This window comes from Leptodactylus fuscus, chromosome 9 (assembly GCF_031893055.1).
Source record: "Leptodactylus fuscus isolate aLepFus1 chromosome 9, aLepFus1.hap2, whole genome shotgun sequence".
Lineage (NCBI taxonomy): Eukaryota > Metazoa > Chordata > Amphibia > Anura > Leptodactylidae > Leptodactylus > Leptodactylus fuscus.
Genome location: NC_134273.1, coordinates 73,172,118 through 73,190,873, shown reverse-complemented (window position 1 = coordinate 73,190,873; position 18,756 = coordinate 73,172,118). Strand labels below are relative to the sequence as shown.

The window sequence follows — 18,756 nt, the reverse complement described above, 5'->3', positions numbered from 1 at the left end:
TAGCCATTCCATGCACCGTTTCCTTAAATATTGGCAATGTTATAAAAATTCAGATAAGGCTAAAGTACAAGGGGGCAGGGCCTCCGAGGGCTCTGTAATCAGGTTTGAAAACCTGAGATTCTGGTATTTTTATAAAAATTGAGGTTTTTAGGAAATGGTGCACAATGGATTGGGCTATCTAAAGGTATGATGGGACTCAGCCTAATGTCGCTTACAATCTCTGGATTGCTATTGAGTTTACTGGTGACAGATACCCTATAAATGCTTACAGAGACCACCATCAATCACCATATAGAATCTAACACCCTACTCCTAAGTCTACAAACTACAGTATATATTGATCTGCTCAGTGTCTCCTGCTCTATAACCTGCTGCCTCCAGATGGATTAGCAGGATTAATGAGTCTGTGCCCCTTTAAGGAGGGTCTTTCACCACCTCCACCAACTCCAATTCTTTTAATTCTTAAATAGGCAATACTTCAATATTCTAGAAGGCTGCCTATTAACACCTCTACCACATCTATTTTTTGCATCCTTTAATTGGTACTGGTTCAATTATCTGAGGGCTGTGGCCATTTTCTTTCCCTAGCCCCCACCATTCCTGAGCAATCAGTGCTGTGAATTAAGTTCTGTGCTGTCAAGTGGGCAGTACCATGACATCATCAGGGAAGAAAAGGACCAGCCTCCAAAGGAATAGTCAAGGACCAGCGCTCGCCCATTCACAAAAATAGACTTTATTAAGCACGACGCGTTCCGGGCCTGAATGCCCTTTCTCGAGTGCAGACAAATCTGTAAGGTGCACAGTCCTGTGCTGTATGGTGTAGTGCCACTGATCCAATCAGAGATCTGAACCACTCCCACTTGTCTGTTCCTGTCTGAGACCACCCACTTGATAATAAAAAAGCCCATACTATATCAGACACCAAAACGAACGGCACTGATTGCTCAGGAATGGTGGGGGCTAGAGAAAAAATTCCAATTACATCGGAATGAGTGCAGCTATACCTATTAAAGGCTACAAAAGAACCTGACGATGATTAAAGGTCCTCTTTAAAGGGGTTGTCCCATCACAAGGATCCTATCTATACTGCTTGTTAATGTGGATGTAAGACTTTTCCTAAATACACTGCTTCAGCAAAACTGCTTTATTTGTCCATCTTACTTTATTTAATTCATTGTTGACACAGCCCTTGACTTATTTGCTCGAATGTCAAGTGATGTATCTGCTGCTCTCAGGGAGAGGGAGGAGGGGCTAATTGCAGGGGAGTGAGCCTGTGTTTCTAGCTATTCCTGTGTCTACACCACGTGACCTACCTCCCTGCTCTCAGATAGGGGAGAGGAGCTGCTTTCATTTCTGAACTAGTCTTCTGTTCTCCCAGTTATCAGGCTAGCTAATTCAATTGTGTTCATTATGGCAGAGACAGGCAGTCTCTGTATGTAACACAGAATGGAGTTGCTCCTGCCTGTACTTGATAGTCCAATATTGTGCATATAGTGTTTGTTTGGTGACATCACAGGCCCTTAAGCCGCCCCATAGGATCACGCTATGTGGTGGGCGGAGCTACATGCTAATTTGGGGGCTGAGCTAAACGGCAGGTTGCATATGAAACCCCGCCCACCAAATGACGCAAGAAACTAGGAAGAAAGAAGATTTTACAGCAGTGAAGACTGGTGAGTATGCGACGTGGGAATACCCCTTTAAGATCCGCAATGCTAGACACAGCCTATGGATAAAAAAAAAAAAAAAAAACATAAAAAGAACAGATCTTTATTGGAACAACCACTTTAAAAGACTAACAATTATCTTTTATGTAGCACAATCCGAACTGCGGAGGCAAAAGCGAAATAAAGGAGATTTGCAAATGCGTCCGCGTTGTATATCACACCGATCCAAACAAAATGTAAGTTGTTCTAAGTGTTTTTCTATACAAATGAAAACTAATAGAGAAGAACTGTAATCGGAACATATGGGCGCATTAGTAAACAGAGCAGGTTCATTTAAAATGGTTAATAATGCCGCGCTGAACGGTGCCCATTATAAGCCCTAATGTACTAGGGATTAAGAAATACATTATGTTTTATCAGTGGACGCACTGCACAAAGTACTTAATCCAGTGTTAAATCCTCATTGTAAATCTACTGTCTGTATACAAACAGGAATTCTTCCCATAATTCTAGTTTTTTTTTTTTTTTTTTTTTTTTTACAAATTACTAATTATGTCTGACAATTTTCAGCTACAAAGGAAACACGAAGAGAGGAAAGCACTCATACTGCATTATAGGACGGATTTATTTGGCATTCTGTTACAAATTAACCATTTCTCCACCCCGACACACGTGCATAGGACATAGGTATAAAATTATCGAGAGCCTCGGGTTCATTCGAGGGCTGTAATTAAAAGTCGTTATCGCCGCTTTATCATTTTCATCTGATGATTGGATTTCGCCTGATGTATGATAATGAAGCAGTAATCCAGCCGTGGTGGAAGTGAACCTTCACCACATCATTTGCTGAACTAATGGCCTCAACACACCGGATTCACGGTTAGCGGGAGGCCTCTTTTTGGGACGTAGGGTGTTGTCCTGGTAACCATCTTGATGCAGTCAATAATAGGGCAGACGCTGAAGCACAGAGTGCAGCCCGTACAGCTGTCGGTGACCGTGGGCAAGTGGGTCTCGGGGTCAAACTCGATAGCCTGGAAGAAGAAATAAATGGTTTCAATGTCAATGTAACAAAGGTCACCGGTGTCCCAATTTGTGTCCATATTGTCATTAAAAAGCTTGTTTGAGACTTAGGGAGAAGCTTACACCGTATTTATGGAAACAATTTAGCTCCAGAAAAAAAAATACAATCGAGATGAAACTGAATTTATATAGAAAATATATACAAGAATATAAAGGAATCGTAAAACATTAAAGGGATCCTATCTTTCAAAGACATTTTGTTCTAACTAGCATGTCGGAATAGCCTTAAGAAAGGCTATTCTTCTCCTACCTTTCATTGTCTTCTCCACACCGCCGTTCACTTGAAATTCTGTTTTTTCTCAGTATGTAAATGAGTTCTCTCGCAGCACTGGGGGCGGGCCTCACCACTCAAACTGCACTGGGGGCATCCCAATGTTGCAAGAAAACTCTCCAGCTCCGCCTCCATCTTTGTCTGGAATGAGGTCTTCACTGCGTCTTCTTCGGCAGTTTCTTCTAACTTCAAGGCCTCAGGCCTAGGACAAGCCAACTGCGCATGCCTGCCGGCCACGAGAAAATGGCTGTTTCCAATACTGTGTAAGCGGCTATTTTCTTGTGAAGATGCAGTGAAGACTTCGTTCCAGAAGAAGATGGAGGCGGCGCTGAAGAGTTCTCTCACAACATTGGGGCCACCCCAGTGCTGTTTGAGCGCTGCGGCCCATCCCCAATCCTGAAAGAGAATTCATTTACATACCGAAAAAAAATGGAATTTCAAGTGAACGGCGGCGCGGAGAAGACAACAAAAGGTAGGAGAAGAATAGCCTTTAATTAATTAGAAAAGTGATATTTTTCGTGTTTCATTTTTGACTCCCCGCCTTCCAAACGCCATCACTTTTTTATTCTTCCATTCACAGAGCCATATGAGGGCTTGATGTCCTCATAATGTGGCCATTTATTATTCTGTACAATGGGAAGCTGGAAAATTCAGAATGAGGGGGATTGGAGAAAGAGTGCATTTGAGCGACTTTCTTACGGGCTTCGTTTTTACAGTGTTCCCTCTGCAGTCAAAATGACATGTCCCCTGTACACTTTGTTTCAGTAGGATTCTGGGGATACCAACTTTATGTAGCTTTATATACATTTTAACCCCATTTTAACAATAATCTAAAACTTTACAAAAAAATTTTTTTCAACATATTGTGACACCCATAACTTTTTAATATTTCTGTCTATGAGAATGCATAGGGTGTGTTTTTTGTGAGGCCAGGTGTACTTTCTAGTTTGGGGGATGTCTATTGCATTGAATGAAAAAAATGCAAAAAAAAATGGAGATTCGGCACTTTTGAACCCCAGGGGTTCTGATAATTAATGCAATGAATTACAATGCTAATGCATTACAATAGCTTGCAAAATAATGGTACTTCTATTGCAGGTTGCATCAGAGATGGTCACATCATACTATGTCTTGGGATATGTTTAGCTAAAAGTAAGGAGGACAAATCATCTATAGCAATGAGGTGGCAGTTGACAGTTTTGTCCCTTGGCATTCTAATAGGGAGAAAACTGTCAATCAATGGTAGGTGGGTGTAGCCTATTATACCTATTAGACTCCTGCTTCACAAATTATGTATTGTGCTGCCATCATTAAATAGTGTGCCCTATGAAGCAAAAGTCAATTCTGTCACATTTGGATTTTTTTTTTCTCTAGTACCCACCATTCTTGAGCAATCAATTCTGTTAGCTTTGGTACCTGATATACTATTTAGGTTCTGTACTGTCAATAAGGTGGTGTCAAACAAAGGGTGTCATTCTAAGTCCTGGTACTGGCTGCCTCTGAATCACGCCCCCGGCCTGACACCGCCCTTCTGACATTACAGAGCTTAACTAGTACTTCAGGCACCAAAACCAACTGTGCTGGAATCAGTGGCATGGCATTATTATCAGATGTTAAGAACTAGGATTGTTGGCGGGGGCTAATGGTTCTCTTTAAATCGGTGTCTTATGCTGTGGGGCCCTATAAATAGACCGGGAGGTTCTCATGAATATCCCAATTTTTGACAAATGTGAGAATTATCTTTGGTGGGGGAGGGGGGGTAACAGTCAATTTTTATTGAAATGTAACTATGATAAATGTGGTAATAGAGCCATTGCAATACGAATAGAATCACACCCATATTTAAAGGGATTTACTTTTATCTGCCATAGATTTGCCACACATTATATTCAATGCTTTGCAAATGTTGAAAGCCACAGTAAAAATCCTCCATAAATTGACGTGATGGATTTACAAACTGCACCACAGGTCAATTTGTGCTCAGATTTGTATCTTCCTTGTTATTTTTTTATAAAGTGCTGAGGATTTTCTGCCTACAAATTCGGAACGCAAATCCACAGTGTATTTGCTATGTGTGAACATACCCTAAGGGTTGCCGGGAATGAAAATATTTTCTTGAGGTTAACTCCTGTTGCAATAAGGTTGAAAATTCCAGACTAAATTGGTTACATTGAAACAACCTGAATTTTTGGATGTTATAAAGTAATTATTATACATTATTTTTTAGTACATTTTTGGGTCCATGTAATGCCTATATGGGGATGTTCCTCAAACTTAAGGTCCTCAGGTGATCTATGGTAAATGTGGTTTAAATGAAGTAGAGGAAATGGGTTGCCTTGGTCAGAATAGTGTTAAAATGTGCCAGAATGTCTAAACCTCTTATGAAATATCACATCAAGAATTATAAATAGAAGAAATCCAGCATTACCTGATAACCAGAGTCATTGCAGGTCATGTAGCACTTGCCACAGTTAATACACATCTCTTCATCAATCAGAGCCACAACTTGTTCTCTTATGTTTAATTCACCATATGATCCAATATACTGCAATGCTCTGCCAATTACATCCTGGAGAAGAAGACAGAGTACATATTAAACTGATTTGGTTTTTCTTCTGTAGGGTAATTAAACTACACACAAAATCACATTAAATGGAAACATGCTCACGTGTGCTTCATTCTAACTAAGGTAACTTAAAGGATTTCTAACTTTAACTGCTTAAATGCCATAACTGCAAACAAGGAAGCCGCAAATTGCAGTTGTAGTTAACCTTCTATACTGAGGATACAATGTAGACCTCAGGGCTCTGTCCTTGGTCCTGAATCATCTCTCGCTAGCCCTGAATAGCGTTACCTACTGCAAAGTGGTAGATATTTAACGGTTAGTGAATAAATGTTCCTGCATAAATCGGTTAACATTCATTTCCTATAGCCGTGGTGGCAAACCTATGGCACGCGTGCCAGAGGTGGCACTCAGAGTCCTCTCTGTGGGCACACATCTGTGGAACAGATTATACTGTGTGGGGACCACTGTGGGGCAAATTGTACTGTGTTGGGGCCACTGTGGAGCAGATTGTACTGTCTTGGGGCCACTGTGGAGCTGATTGTACTGTGTGGGGACAACTGTGGAGCACATTCTACTGTGTGGGGACAACTGTGGAGCACATTGTACTATGTGGAGACCCCTTCACTGTTTATATCACATCAGATCTGTTTTATAGCAGACATGATATTAGTACAGGCTGTAATAACATTGCACGGTCACTATAAAACAGATCCTGTGTGATGTAATTAATGAAATGAAGAGATCTTTACCTCTCAGTACAAAATTGTTTTGTATCATTGAAAGCTCAGTAAAGCTTCATTTACATGACCTTATTTTGTAGGTCCATAATTGTATATCCACACAATATTAAGGTGATGGCACTTTGCAATAGATTGGTTGATTTTGGGTTGCAGTTTGGGCACTCGGTCTCTAAAAGGTTCACCATCACTGCCCTATAGGCAACAATCAACTAAAGGTTGTCACCAAAATCAGTTGTGTTGAATGTTTTCAGCTGTCAGATGTAATCATTTGTGTATGGGCTAGATGGAAAGACCCATGGGTGATTCTGTCTTGTGGACATATATTTGTAGTAGTACCACCTACCCACAGGACCTTTTTATATGACTTCATTTGCATTGACCAAATTGAATCTGTTTAATTTCCAAGTGTTTGGGGTAGAATTGAATATTGCAAAATGCTAACAAAAGCTGTGAAGTGCTGTAAGTCACCTTCCCCCACTGGGTGGTCACATGTAGGGTGGAGCCGATCTTGAGATTTCAGGTTCGTTTTTAAAATCCAATTTTTGATCATTTTCCAGCCGATCGTGATTGTAAAATTAGCTTGATTGCCGATCGGAATCTGATCTTTTCCGATCCCTATGGCTCAACCCTAATGTTAGCTTTTCCCACAATGATAGGCCAGTAGTCTAACATTGTGGGAACTAACGTGAGACCTCGATCCCGCTTAAAAAGATCAAGATCGGAGTTCCGATTGTGATCGTGAAATTTGCTCAATCACTAATCGGAATCCGATCTTTTCCGATCCCGATCGCTCAACCCTAGTCACACGTAGACACAAATAGGAGAATTGGGATATCACTTCTGTTCACAAAATCATATTTTGTTGAGAAAACCTGCTTTATTTGCAATATACATATCTTGAAACTTCCAACCATGGGCTAAGAATGCTTTAGTAAATTTTCCGTCAATTCATTTATTTCCAAGCTATGGAGAAACCATATAGATACATCAACTCTTCTTACTATGTTTAGGCTGAGTGTTCTCCACCTCTTTCCCATGACCGTCAACATGAACCCATTTTCTACTTGACCGTTTGACTATACAACTCAGTTTCACGGGAACCAAAGAACGTTATTTGCCATGGTCTTATTTTTATCAATCATTATAAGCAAAAACTAAAAAAAAATCAGCTAAATCACTACAACAATATAGTAAAATACAAGTTTGTATAAGAAATGTACTATTAATAATTCTCAATGCCGTGTTTAGACGTGGCTGTCATTAAGAGTACAGCAGTTACGGCTTGCCGGCTCCCATCACTTGTGTTGAGATCAAGCTTGCAGCTGCTGGATGCCGAGAACTGCTCACCCATAAAAGAGTCAGCTTCAAATGCAAGTGGTAGCTTCCTAACTAATGATCCAATAAATAATGTGCCTCGGCTGTAGCGATCACTAGATGTTTGTTTACTTCACTATTTTTAGATGGAGATGAAAGCTTTAGTCCACTGAATCACATTCATGTACGTTTTGATCATCTTATAAAACAGCCGCACAAAAAAAGCCTTTACAAAAACATCAGAATTCCTTTATTCCAAAGTGCCAGACTAATTGTTTGTCAATTTAATTGCACCTTAAACAAACAGAACACTTCGACCGGCCCCGGCTTGTTGGCCTCTGTCATTTCGTTTGCCAAGTCCACTTTAACATTTGTGATCCGCGGAGACAAAATGGCTTCTGACTCAAAGGGTCTACATGAGAAGCGAGTACTGAGAGATGGACTCTAATGACTCCTTTGCCCGAGACAACAACCGAGCCAATAAACCTTTATTCTTTAAGCAAGCTTTATATGTATTATTTATTCAGACTCTAGAGATATTTACTACTGGCTTTGTTCACATCTCGATGTTTCGACAAGATTGGCATATGTGGTAGGAAAACTTTTGGAGAATTAGTTAAACCTATCCATAGAGCCCCGTGTACCCCAAGGGTCCTTTCTGTACACAATGGGCTGTTGTGTGCCGGGAGAATAGAATACAGGGAAAAAGTGGAATGTGCAGAATACTCTGTTTGCTATAATGGATGTCAAATTAACTGTTCAGCTATAAGGTAGCAAATGTTATACCCTTCCATCAAGGTTGGAACATGTCTTCAGCTGATGGAAATATTAGGTGTGAACACAGCCTAACAATTAAACTAAAGAAATGACAGGTGTCATTCAATTACTGGATATGGCTTGTCCCATATTGTCTAATGTGTGGCTTCAAGAGATTCTTCCTGTATATTTTATCATAAAAACTAAATAAATATCTATCTATAGCATCATCATCTATTACCTATTCTACCCTAATCTCATGCTAGTGCCTATTGGAGCTTGAGTTGATGTCTTGACTACTATAAAATAGATCAATTGCTGGCAATCTTATGCAGGTCTACTCATTGATTGACAGTGACAACTTTGTGACAGTAGTGATGGCAGACAAAAAATTTAAGCACTTCCTCTTTATCTGTTATTATATGCACAGGAGAGATGAGCGAATAGTATTCAAAATATAAAAAAAAAACAAAACAAACAAACTTGCAAGTCTTCAGTAGTTGATACCATTTTTTAATGGCTAACTAATAATGATGGTAGATTACAACGTTTCGAAGCTCCCGGCTTCTTCTTCAGGTATATCTAAAAACTATTTCTGAAGGATGCATATCTATGTACAAGAGGGACACATAGGAATAGAATTCTAGGAGGGAATTAAGAATTTGGTTTTAAGAAGGAATTTTAAATCTAGGAAAGAGAGACGGATTTATGAGTACAAATTTATGACCTTGTTTAACACTTTCTCGAGGGAGGGATGAATCTCTCACATGGGTTCATGGCATCCTACAGAAATCACTGAACTGAGACAGCCAGCCATAAAAGACACTCTGTGAACACCCTCCTAGAATTCTATTCCTATGTGTCCCTCTTGTACATAAATATGCATCCTTCAGAAATTGTTTTTAGATATACCTGAAGAAGAAGCCAGGAGCTTCGAAACGTTGTAATCTACCATCATTATTAGTTAGCCATTAAAAAGGTATCAACTACTGAAGACTCTCAAGTTTTTATTTATTTTTTTTAAAATATTTCGAATACTATTCGCTCATCTCTAACTATCAACTACTGAAGACTCTCAAGTTTTTTTGTTTTTTATATTTCCTACCCACTGGCTTACACAGTACAAAAACAAACATTTTCCTTATAGTATTCGAAACTATAGTTTCGAATACCTCGCTCCATAGGAATGAATGGAAGCGGCCAGCGCCGACGCTTAACCCCTTGCTGTTCGGCCGCTTTCATTCATTCCTATGGGAGCGAGGTATTCGAAACTATGTTTCGAATACTATTCAAATAAACTCTAATGCACAGCTCTCAACATGCTGCAACATGCTGGCAGTTCGAATCCCACCAGGAACAACATCTGTAAGGAGATTGTATGTTCTCCCTGTGTTTGTGTGGATTACCTCCTATTCTAAAAAGACAAACTGATAGGGAAAAAATGTACTTTGTGATCCCTATATGGGGCTCACAATCTACATAAAAAAAAGTATAATAATAATAATAATAATAATAATAATAATAATAATAATCCTCGTTCTTCATATAACATCAACAGTCTAAACAAATCAAAATAATAGAAAAAGGGACCTGCTCAAAGAATCTTAGAATATAAAAGAATATTGGGATGGTAGGAAAGGTAAAAGTGCTTGTACAACAAATATGTTTAAGTATAAGACTTCATGTATATGCCCAGATATAAGGTTCATGTAAGTGCATGGAGTGTTGGGTTACATTAACTTAGAGATTGTTTTAGGCCCTCCTAAGAAGATGGGCCTTCTAGTGCATGAAGTTGTAGATAAGAGGATCTCGGGTAGCACATTCTAGAAAACTAGTGCAGCTGGAGAAAAGTCTCTTCTGGAATGTATTAGGCGGTAAAAAGGATACATTAGCGCTCGTGTAAATGAGAACTAGATACATTTTAAGAATTCAGTTCACCTTAGTCATTCTTCAACCAATGTGCACATATCTAAATTCAGACACTACCAAACAGTAAACATCAATATTATTAATAAAGCAGAAAAAAAAACAGTATATCATTACATGTCAACGGTAAAAGAGGAAAATCAGCCTGGATGTTCATTACAAGCTCCTGCTACTGTTACTTTAATCTTTTCATCAAAAGTAATACTTTTAGAAGTTTTCAATTCACTGCACATATGCACCGTGTGAGAGATATAACTAACACAATGTTATTTAACAATCAAAAGGAAGGAACAAAGAGTGCAGCCATCCTTGAATATTACAAAACTAATTATACCTTAACAGAACATCTGTGATTCTTTATAAATCAGCTCCGCATTTTGACTACAGTCACTCACTTATTTGCAATGTACATTTTAAGACAGAAAGGAATAGCAGGGGGCCCCAAAAAAACACATTCTAATTAAAATGTGTCAGAGCGATCTAACAATTTAGGAACTGTATATATTAGATACAAAGTATTAGCCAGCCCCGATTATTAGACGGAACGGACGCTTCACTTCCTCGTGCAAAATTATTTCCATGCAAAGTCCTGGGTTGATGAAGAAAAACGAATAGTTACTAATCCTTTCCTGTTACTCTACTTAGTCCTATATCATCGCCTTCAAATCACTTCACTTTTTTCAAAATTTAAAATTTTTTCCCTTCTATTTTTACTTTTTACCTTGACTGCCGGTACGGGTTTCTTTGAGAGGAAGTGTTTCTTTTCATTTGTAGAAACATTTGCATTTTCTAAAAGTGACTTGATCTTGTTCTCAGCGATGATCTTTTTTCGTTCCTCTAAAAATGGTCCAAAACTTGGCAGTTTCTGAAAGAAACAGTAAAAATATTAAGTTAATAAATTGGTGTATTCCATGACTTCTTATACATACAGATATTACAAGTGCCGATCCACCAGTGTTCTTCACCCCGTGGCTTTTGTAACTGTTCGGAGGCTACAACTCATGTCATATACTGTCCGACTGGTGAAACCCAACATATTGGGTTGAGCGATCAGGGTCGGGAAAGATCGGATCCCGATCGGCGATCGAGCAAATTTCACGATCGCGATCGGTTGGAAAATGATCGGAAATCGGATTTTAAAATCGATCCTGAAATCTCAAGATCGGCTCAACCCTACCAACACATCATAAAAGAATCGTACAGAGCGTGTTGGTTTATTGGAACATAGGGTTTATTATGAAGACATAAAACGTGGAAAATTAGTAGACATTACGAAAATCATGGACTTCACTTTATTCCAAAATATTCTTAAAATACATAGGATGCCATCAATTCAACCGATCAAGTTAGGCCAAAATTTCTTTATAAATCAGAAAATAAACCACAGGCAAATTGATATAAAAATGGCCAAAGAAGACTTTCAGACCAAGTCAAGCCTAAAACTCCAAACACCAAATCTATTACGATCAGAATACCATCAAACCCATACCATAAAAAATATGAATTAGAAGAACTATCCATTACCGTTTCCCAATCCACATGTCATAGTATTGTCTCATAACACAAGGGTTAGCCAAATACACATTAGTGAATAAGTTAATTTAATGTATGAAGGGCTTGAAGGTCTTAGCTAGTGGAAATGCAGACCCTACAGTCCAACGAGGTCCCAAGTTCATCAAAGTGCCGTCTGCTATGTCATCTATTTAGTGAATATTGCTAGAAGTTAAAATTTTCTCCTTTTGAACCAACTTTTAGTTAGTACATTTTAGATTATTGTTTGTGCTAGAAAAGTGGAGTATGTCAGTAACAAAATTTACAACGTTTTAGAATGCAAGAAAAGTCATGCCCCTTTAGCCTGCCCCCTAAAAATTTATTCTTATAGGTGCAAATCAGTAATAAATGTTTTTAGATAGATTTGTGGCAAAAAGTAATTGAACTTCAGTCATTCTGTGTGTCTTTTAGTCCATTGCTCTGATTCTATGATGAATGTGTGAAAGTAGTCTTAGAGTATGTTCACACAGTTTTTTGGAGGCAGATTTTGATGTGGAATCTGCCTCAAAATCCACCTACAAAAATGTCTCCCATTCATTTCAATGGGAAAAAGAAGCACCATGCCCTGTCTTCCCATGGACCCTGCAAATAAGTCAGTCGTGGCATCCGTGGCTCAAGACTCATTTTGATTAAGCCCATTCATTCGGGTCTAATCAAGAGCAGGATGCCGACTAGCGACTAGCCATGCGGAAAAGTCACACAGCGGAAACCTTTTCCGCCGTGTGAACTTACCCATACGGTCACACTCAAAGACAACCAGTAAAAATAGTTTTCAAGTGTTTGATCATACACCATCATCCTGCATTCCCCGATAGTCTCGTTATATCATTTAGCATAACATAATGTAATATTTAATGTTCATATGAAGATAATAAACTTTACAACATAGTAATAGCCTCATCTACTGCATCTACTTAGACCATTATCTCCAACCTCTTATCCGAGCTGCTATATACATAACAGTATCGGACATGATAATCTGCTCTATAATATTCATGCACTTTAGTAGACATTTTGCACAAAGCTGGAATGAACCAATTCAACGTCAAGATCTGCATCTGGTGGCTAATTGAGGATGGGCACTATCTGATTAGAGGTCATTAAAAAAGCATTTAGAACGGATCTTTCTCTGAAAATAAGTTAATTGATTTCCCATTTTGTGACTGAAGCATTGTGATGAAGGCTGGTTTATTGGTTTTTACTTGAGGGGAAGTAGTTCAAGTATCATATTCACTAAATACCACAAATGCAAAAAAAAACAAAACGAATAACAGTTTCTTAAAAACCAGTAGGAGGAATATCTTGTTAAAGATGATTAAAACATGCCCGAGGTCTACAACTCAGCAACCACTCTGATTTCTATTCAGACGTTTCCTCCGGGGAGTTCACAGTGTTGACCTGCTTTCATCACAGAAGCCAAGTCCATGTAGATTCGCAGGTAACCTTATCTCACGCTTAATGTACAGTGTTTGTAATAACTGATCTATATACAGTAACCACATCTAAGAACATCTGGATCCCTACATAACACTTCAAGACGTGCTACAAAGTGGAAAACCACTTTGATTATATGTACTTGGCTCTCATTTAAAAAACTGAGAAAATAGAAAAGACATGTAGGTTATAAATATGTGATATCTTCTGATCCATTGAATGACGAGAACTAGGGATTAGCAAATCTGTAAAAAAAACAAGTGGTTTGTTGTTTGCCATATGTCAAGCTTAAGTTGCGAGAACAGAGGCTGAAATGGTAAAACAGAGATCAGAACACCATCAAACCCATACTATGAATTAGAAGAACTATCCATTACCGTTTCCCATAGTCATAGTATTGTCTCATAACACAAGGGTCTCCATTGTCTTATTGGGTAGATCTGCATTGTTTTGTAATTGGAAAGTCATTTGTTGGTGAAATTTTTCCCCAAAAAATTTTAGCATATCTTCAATTATAAACAAATATCATAAATGAATAGTGCATGTGAGTATAAGAAGCTTTGTAAGACATGTTATACATGAGATATGTTTATTTCTCCATTTATCAGACTGAGGACAGGTTCACACTGGCCTCCGCTTTGTGGATTTCCATCTTCTGCTAGCAGGAGATGGAAACCCAGCAGTCAGTGTCCGCCCGTGAGCGTCTTCTGGATTCCGCGGCGAAGCTATTTATTTTAACCAGATAGAAAGTCCTGCGTGTCCAACTTTGTGTCTGGTTAAAATACCGGTTTTGCCACGGAGAGACAGAAGATGCTCATGGGCGGACACTTTGCAAAGCCATTCAAATGAATGGGTTTGAAAACTGACTGCCGGTTTCCGTCTCCCTTTTAGTTTCTCGGGCAGAAGACGGAAACCTGTAAAACGGAGACCGGGCACAGGTGTGAACCCCCCTTATACATGAAATGTTTCCTTCTCCAATGATCAGACTTAGCTACTTTTTATTTAGAAATCTATCGACGGGATGGAGGAGGAACATATAAAAAGCAGCAGCTACTAAACTCTGTTACACCGTGAGTTAGGGAATAGTTTCAGCATTGCTGTGTTTGATGATCATACTCTAGCACTATGAGAATGGGGCAATAAATCCATTAACAGCCTCTTCTTCCCCCCTACCCTCTCCATAGTCCCCTTTGTGTGCGGTTAGTGTGGACACAAAGTCTACAGTATATAAATAAACAGCCAGAGTGACGCGCATCTGGCCTGACAGGTTTAGTCGGTTGCACTTGAGAAAGGGATTTTAAAGAGGACCTTTCACCATTTGGGGCACATGCAGTTTAATACACTGCTAGAAAGCCGACAGTGTGCTGAATTCAGCGCACTGTTGGCTTTCACAATCTGTACCCTGGGTGAAGATTTATCTATCGGTGCTGGTACTGTAGCTCTTCACCGTCAGAAGGGCGTTTCTGACAGTCAGTCAGGAACGCCCTTCCTCACAGCAGTGTCTATTGCGCTGTACTGTGAGAGCGGGGAGGAACGCCCCCTCCCTTTCCTCACAGTGCTCGTTCATAGACGAGTACCGGGGGAGGGGGGCGCTCCTCACTGCTGAGCATCATCGCTGGGTGGTAAGGAACGCCCCCTCTCACAGTACAGCACAATAGACGCTGCTGTGAGGAAGGGCGTTCCTAAGTGACTGTCAGAAACGCCCTTCTGACAGTAAAGAGCTATGGTACTGGCACCAGTAGCTCTTCACTGGGGGGGGGCACAGAAAGGGAAAGCCGATAGTGCGCTGAATTCAGCACACTGTCAGCTTTCTAGCGCTGTATTACACTGCCTTTTTAAAGGTGAGAAACGCGTCAAGTGTGCTGATCTGTCAATAAAAGGGTTTATTAAGAATTGTTCCACTGTGCTATGTATTCGTACCAGAGAGCGCAGAATCACTGTCCAAGACCTTGGGTCTCTTCTGTTTCCGATGTTCGATAAAAAGCAGGTAGTATATAAATAATTAATCCCCCCCAAACTGCATAAAGTAAGTTGCAGGTTATTAAAAATCTCCCTTTCAAATGATTAAAACATAGCAAAGAAATAGAAAAGTTAAAAAAAGCCTTTAATAAAAAATACTGCAGTCTAATATTTTTAGCAAGGGAATCTTACTAAAACTTTGTCAACTGCGCCAGCCGAAGAGCCGTAATGAAATTCTATATAACACGTACTTCTAAGATTACAATCATATCTCTTTCTTCCAGTTAAACAGTAACTTTAATGCTATCTCACGCGCAATTAATTTTAAGACTAATATTTTAGAGTGTGCAGCATATTTGCCTTAATCGTCATGGGTTATTAGTTTCTTCTATGGGGTAATGATGGCTCTTGCATATTTACCTAAATGTGTCATTTTATGTCCATTTTATTTCCATTAAAATCCATTAATTCTCTTTATAAGCGCTATTAAGACTCCGAGTCCCTATGCTATCCCCTTAGGTCGAGCTATAATGCAGTGTTTTAAGTTTAACTGTGTTTGGTTACCAATTTTGGAGTCCTTTGTTCTGCCAGGTTTGTTATATAGGGAATTACTTACAGACCACTCAACCGTTATTGGCAAAATTGCGCATTAAGTGACGCTCTATGCTACATTGTTTCTAGAATTATTTTTTATTACATCGTCTGCGCTGTAAGCTGGAACTGATTTTGTGCGTCGTAGTTTATGTATTCATCAGGTTTTTGCAACTAAATGATATTCGTCTTGTCTTTTTTTCCCCCGGAAAGCATTTAAAATACATTTAGACTGTGTTTAAAAATGGTGAATGAACTCTCGCCTACAAAAATCATTAGGACTGCTCATGACAGAATAATACTCTGTTCACATTGTGTTCTGTAGTGGGGGAAGTCTCACGAGAGAGGATTTCCCAATTATAGATGTAGAGATAGAGCAGAATTAACCTGAACTACTGCAATTGGTTAAACTGCTGCTGCATGATATCTTGTCACAGAAGACAACAAAAAAACGAATGAAAAGTCATTGGTTGAGTCATGACTCAAAATGATAGATGTTTTTGTAATATAAATACTTTTTCAATGTACTGTCATTAAAAATTTCAGTATTTACATGACTTTTTGCCCCTTTTATCTTGACAGAAGTTACTCCCTTCTGTGTCAAGAGATGACGAAATCCAAGACCATCAATTCCAAGACCATCACCTCCAAGACCATCACCTCCAAGACCATCACTTCCAAGACCATTATCTCCAAGACCATCACTTCCAAGACCATCACCTCCAAGACCATCACTTCCAAGACCATTATCTCCAAGACCATCACTTCCAAGACCATCACCTCCAAGACCATCACTTCCAAGACCATTATCTTGAAGACCATCACTTCCAAGACCATCACCTCCAAGACCATCACCTCCAAGACCATCACCTCCAAGACCATCACCTCCAAGACCATCACCTCCAAGACCATCACCTCCAAGACCATCATCTCCAAGGCCATCACCTCCAAGACCATTACCTTCAAGCACTCTAGCACTTCCCCTAAGATGCCACTAAATATTTTAGGTAAGCATTATAATATATCTCTTCTGGGTCTTTAACTCGTGATCTCTGGTATGTCATATAGAAACATAGTGAAAGGCTCAATGCACACAGTTTGGAGGATTTCCACAGCCTAAAAGCCTTAATAGCAAATTTCCTTACAGGCACCAAGTACTAATATCTAGAGAAATATCTCTGCATGCCTATACCTCAAACATATAATAAAAGGGTCAATGCTCCAGAATATTCTTAACTTTTCAATATCTGAAATTCTGTTATACCACATGTGTAAACCCCACCTGCACAATATGTAACAAACTTCACTCACCTATATCACATATAGCTAGCTGAAACTTATATCTGCCTTATCTTACACAGCCCAACGACATAACGGGATATATAGTGAAATCTCTTTCAGATGACCACCCAAAATTGCATGAGAAAGTGGTCTGGGTAAGGAGGTGTCTTCTCAAAAGTTGGTCTTTTATAGAGATTTCTCTGTATTTGGGAGAAAACATCTAAAACTTTTATGACACACACAATATCTGTCAAACTCAACCCTGCAACATCTGGTACACATGAGTGACATTTCTGACTAACACAACTGGGCCAATACTATATTTAGTGCAGGACTTAAAGGGACAGTATATGACTCTATATTGCTAAACCTTGCACTGCCCTTTTTAGATTCTGCACTATGCGCGTCACAATGTATCAGATTTCCCCAGAGTGTTCCTTTAAATGAACATAGCTTTAATATATATAGCATAGTCCCTAGAGATGAGCGAGTAGTACTCGATCGAGTAGGTATTCGATCGAATACTACGGTTTTCGAAATACTCGTACTCGATCGAGTACCACTCGCTGTTCGAATGTAAAAGTTCGATGCAGAACCAGCATTGATTGGCCGAATGCTATACAGTCGGCCAATCAATGCTGGTTTTTCTCCTACCTTTAGAAGTCTTCTCCTCGCAGCGTTCCCGCGGCGTCTTCCGGCTGTTCATTCACTCTGCCAGGCATCGGGCCTGGGCAGAGCCGACTGCGCATGCCCGCACTACAAGTGGACATGCGCAGTCGGCTCTGCCCAGGCCCGATGCCTGGCAGAGTGAATGAACAGCCAGAAGACGCCGCGGGGACGTTGCAAGGAGAAGAATTCTCGGAGGATCCAGCCCAACCCTCACTCGTGGACTTGGTAAGTATAATTTGATCGAATGTTGCCTACCCCTGAAACGAGCATTTTCCCCCATAGACTATAATAGGGTTCGATATTCGATTCGAGTAGTTGAACATTGAGGGGCTACTCAAAACGAATATCGAACCTCGGACATTTTACTGTTCGCTCATCTCTAATAGTCACCCATTAAGGAACTGTAGGCTCTTATCACATAGGACTGACATGTTGTCGTAGTCAGGAAATCCCATGATCCCGTTTTTTTTACACTTCTTCTACAGAGGAAAAGTTATCTTTAGCAAGAAGGAAGGGCTGATCATTGCTGTGTTTAACAGGTTTCTACTAGTTCACGAACATCTGGCAGCCTGTCACCTATTAGACAACAACACATTCTCTAAACAGAAAAGATTTCAATTCATCAGGGATTAATGTAGAATGTGCTTAACTTAAGTACCTTCTATAGTGATTTCCATAGATTATCATATTCATGATACTGTGGAGAGAAAGCTTTCTGCTCGGTCTAACTAGAACATGAAAAAATTAAAACATTGACAGGCACTTTATCTACATTTTGTTGAGCATGTAAGAGAAAAATGTGCACATATTTATGTTAATTGAATTCTGTCATACTTTAACACCGTAATTGGCCATTTACTGCTAGAAATATGGTGCATATGCTTATTGTGGAGTGTGCAGTGCTTTCTCCCTGGAGACCTGGATAATAGAAATCCATGCGGGAGGCTCAGAGTG

The 18,756-nt window shown here is 39.5% G+C and overlaps 1 protein-coding gene across 1 annotated transcript in view; it reads right to left on the bottom strand.

The window, feature by feature from the left end:
- Positions 1-2,271: 2,271 nt before the first annotated feature.
- DPYD (dihydropyrimidine dehydrogenase) overlaps positions 2,272-18,756 on the bottom strand; it is a 655,808-nt gene continuing 639,323 nt past the window's right edge. The window contains exons 21-23 of the mRNA XM_075286742.1: positions 11,039-11,182; positions 5,444-5,584; positions 2,272-2,695 (exon numbers count right to left, since the gene is read on the bottom strand). Coding sequence (XP_075142843.1) covers positions 2,525-2,695; positions 5,444-5,584; positions 11,039-11,182 — 456 coding nt within the window. The 3' untranslated portion in view covers positions 2,272-2,524. The remainder of the gene's footprint in view (positions 2,696-5,443; positions 5,585-11,038; positions 11,183-18,756) is intronic.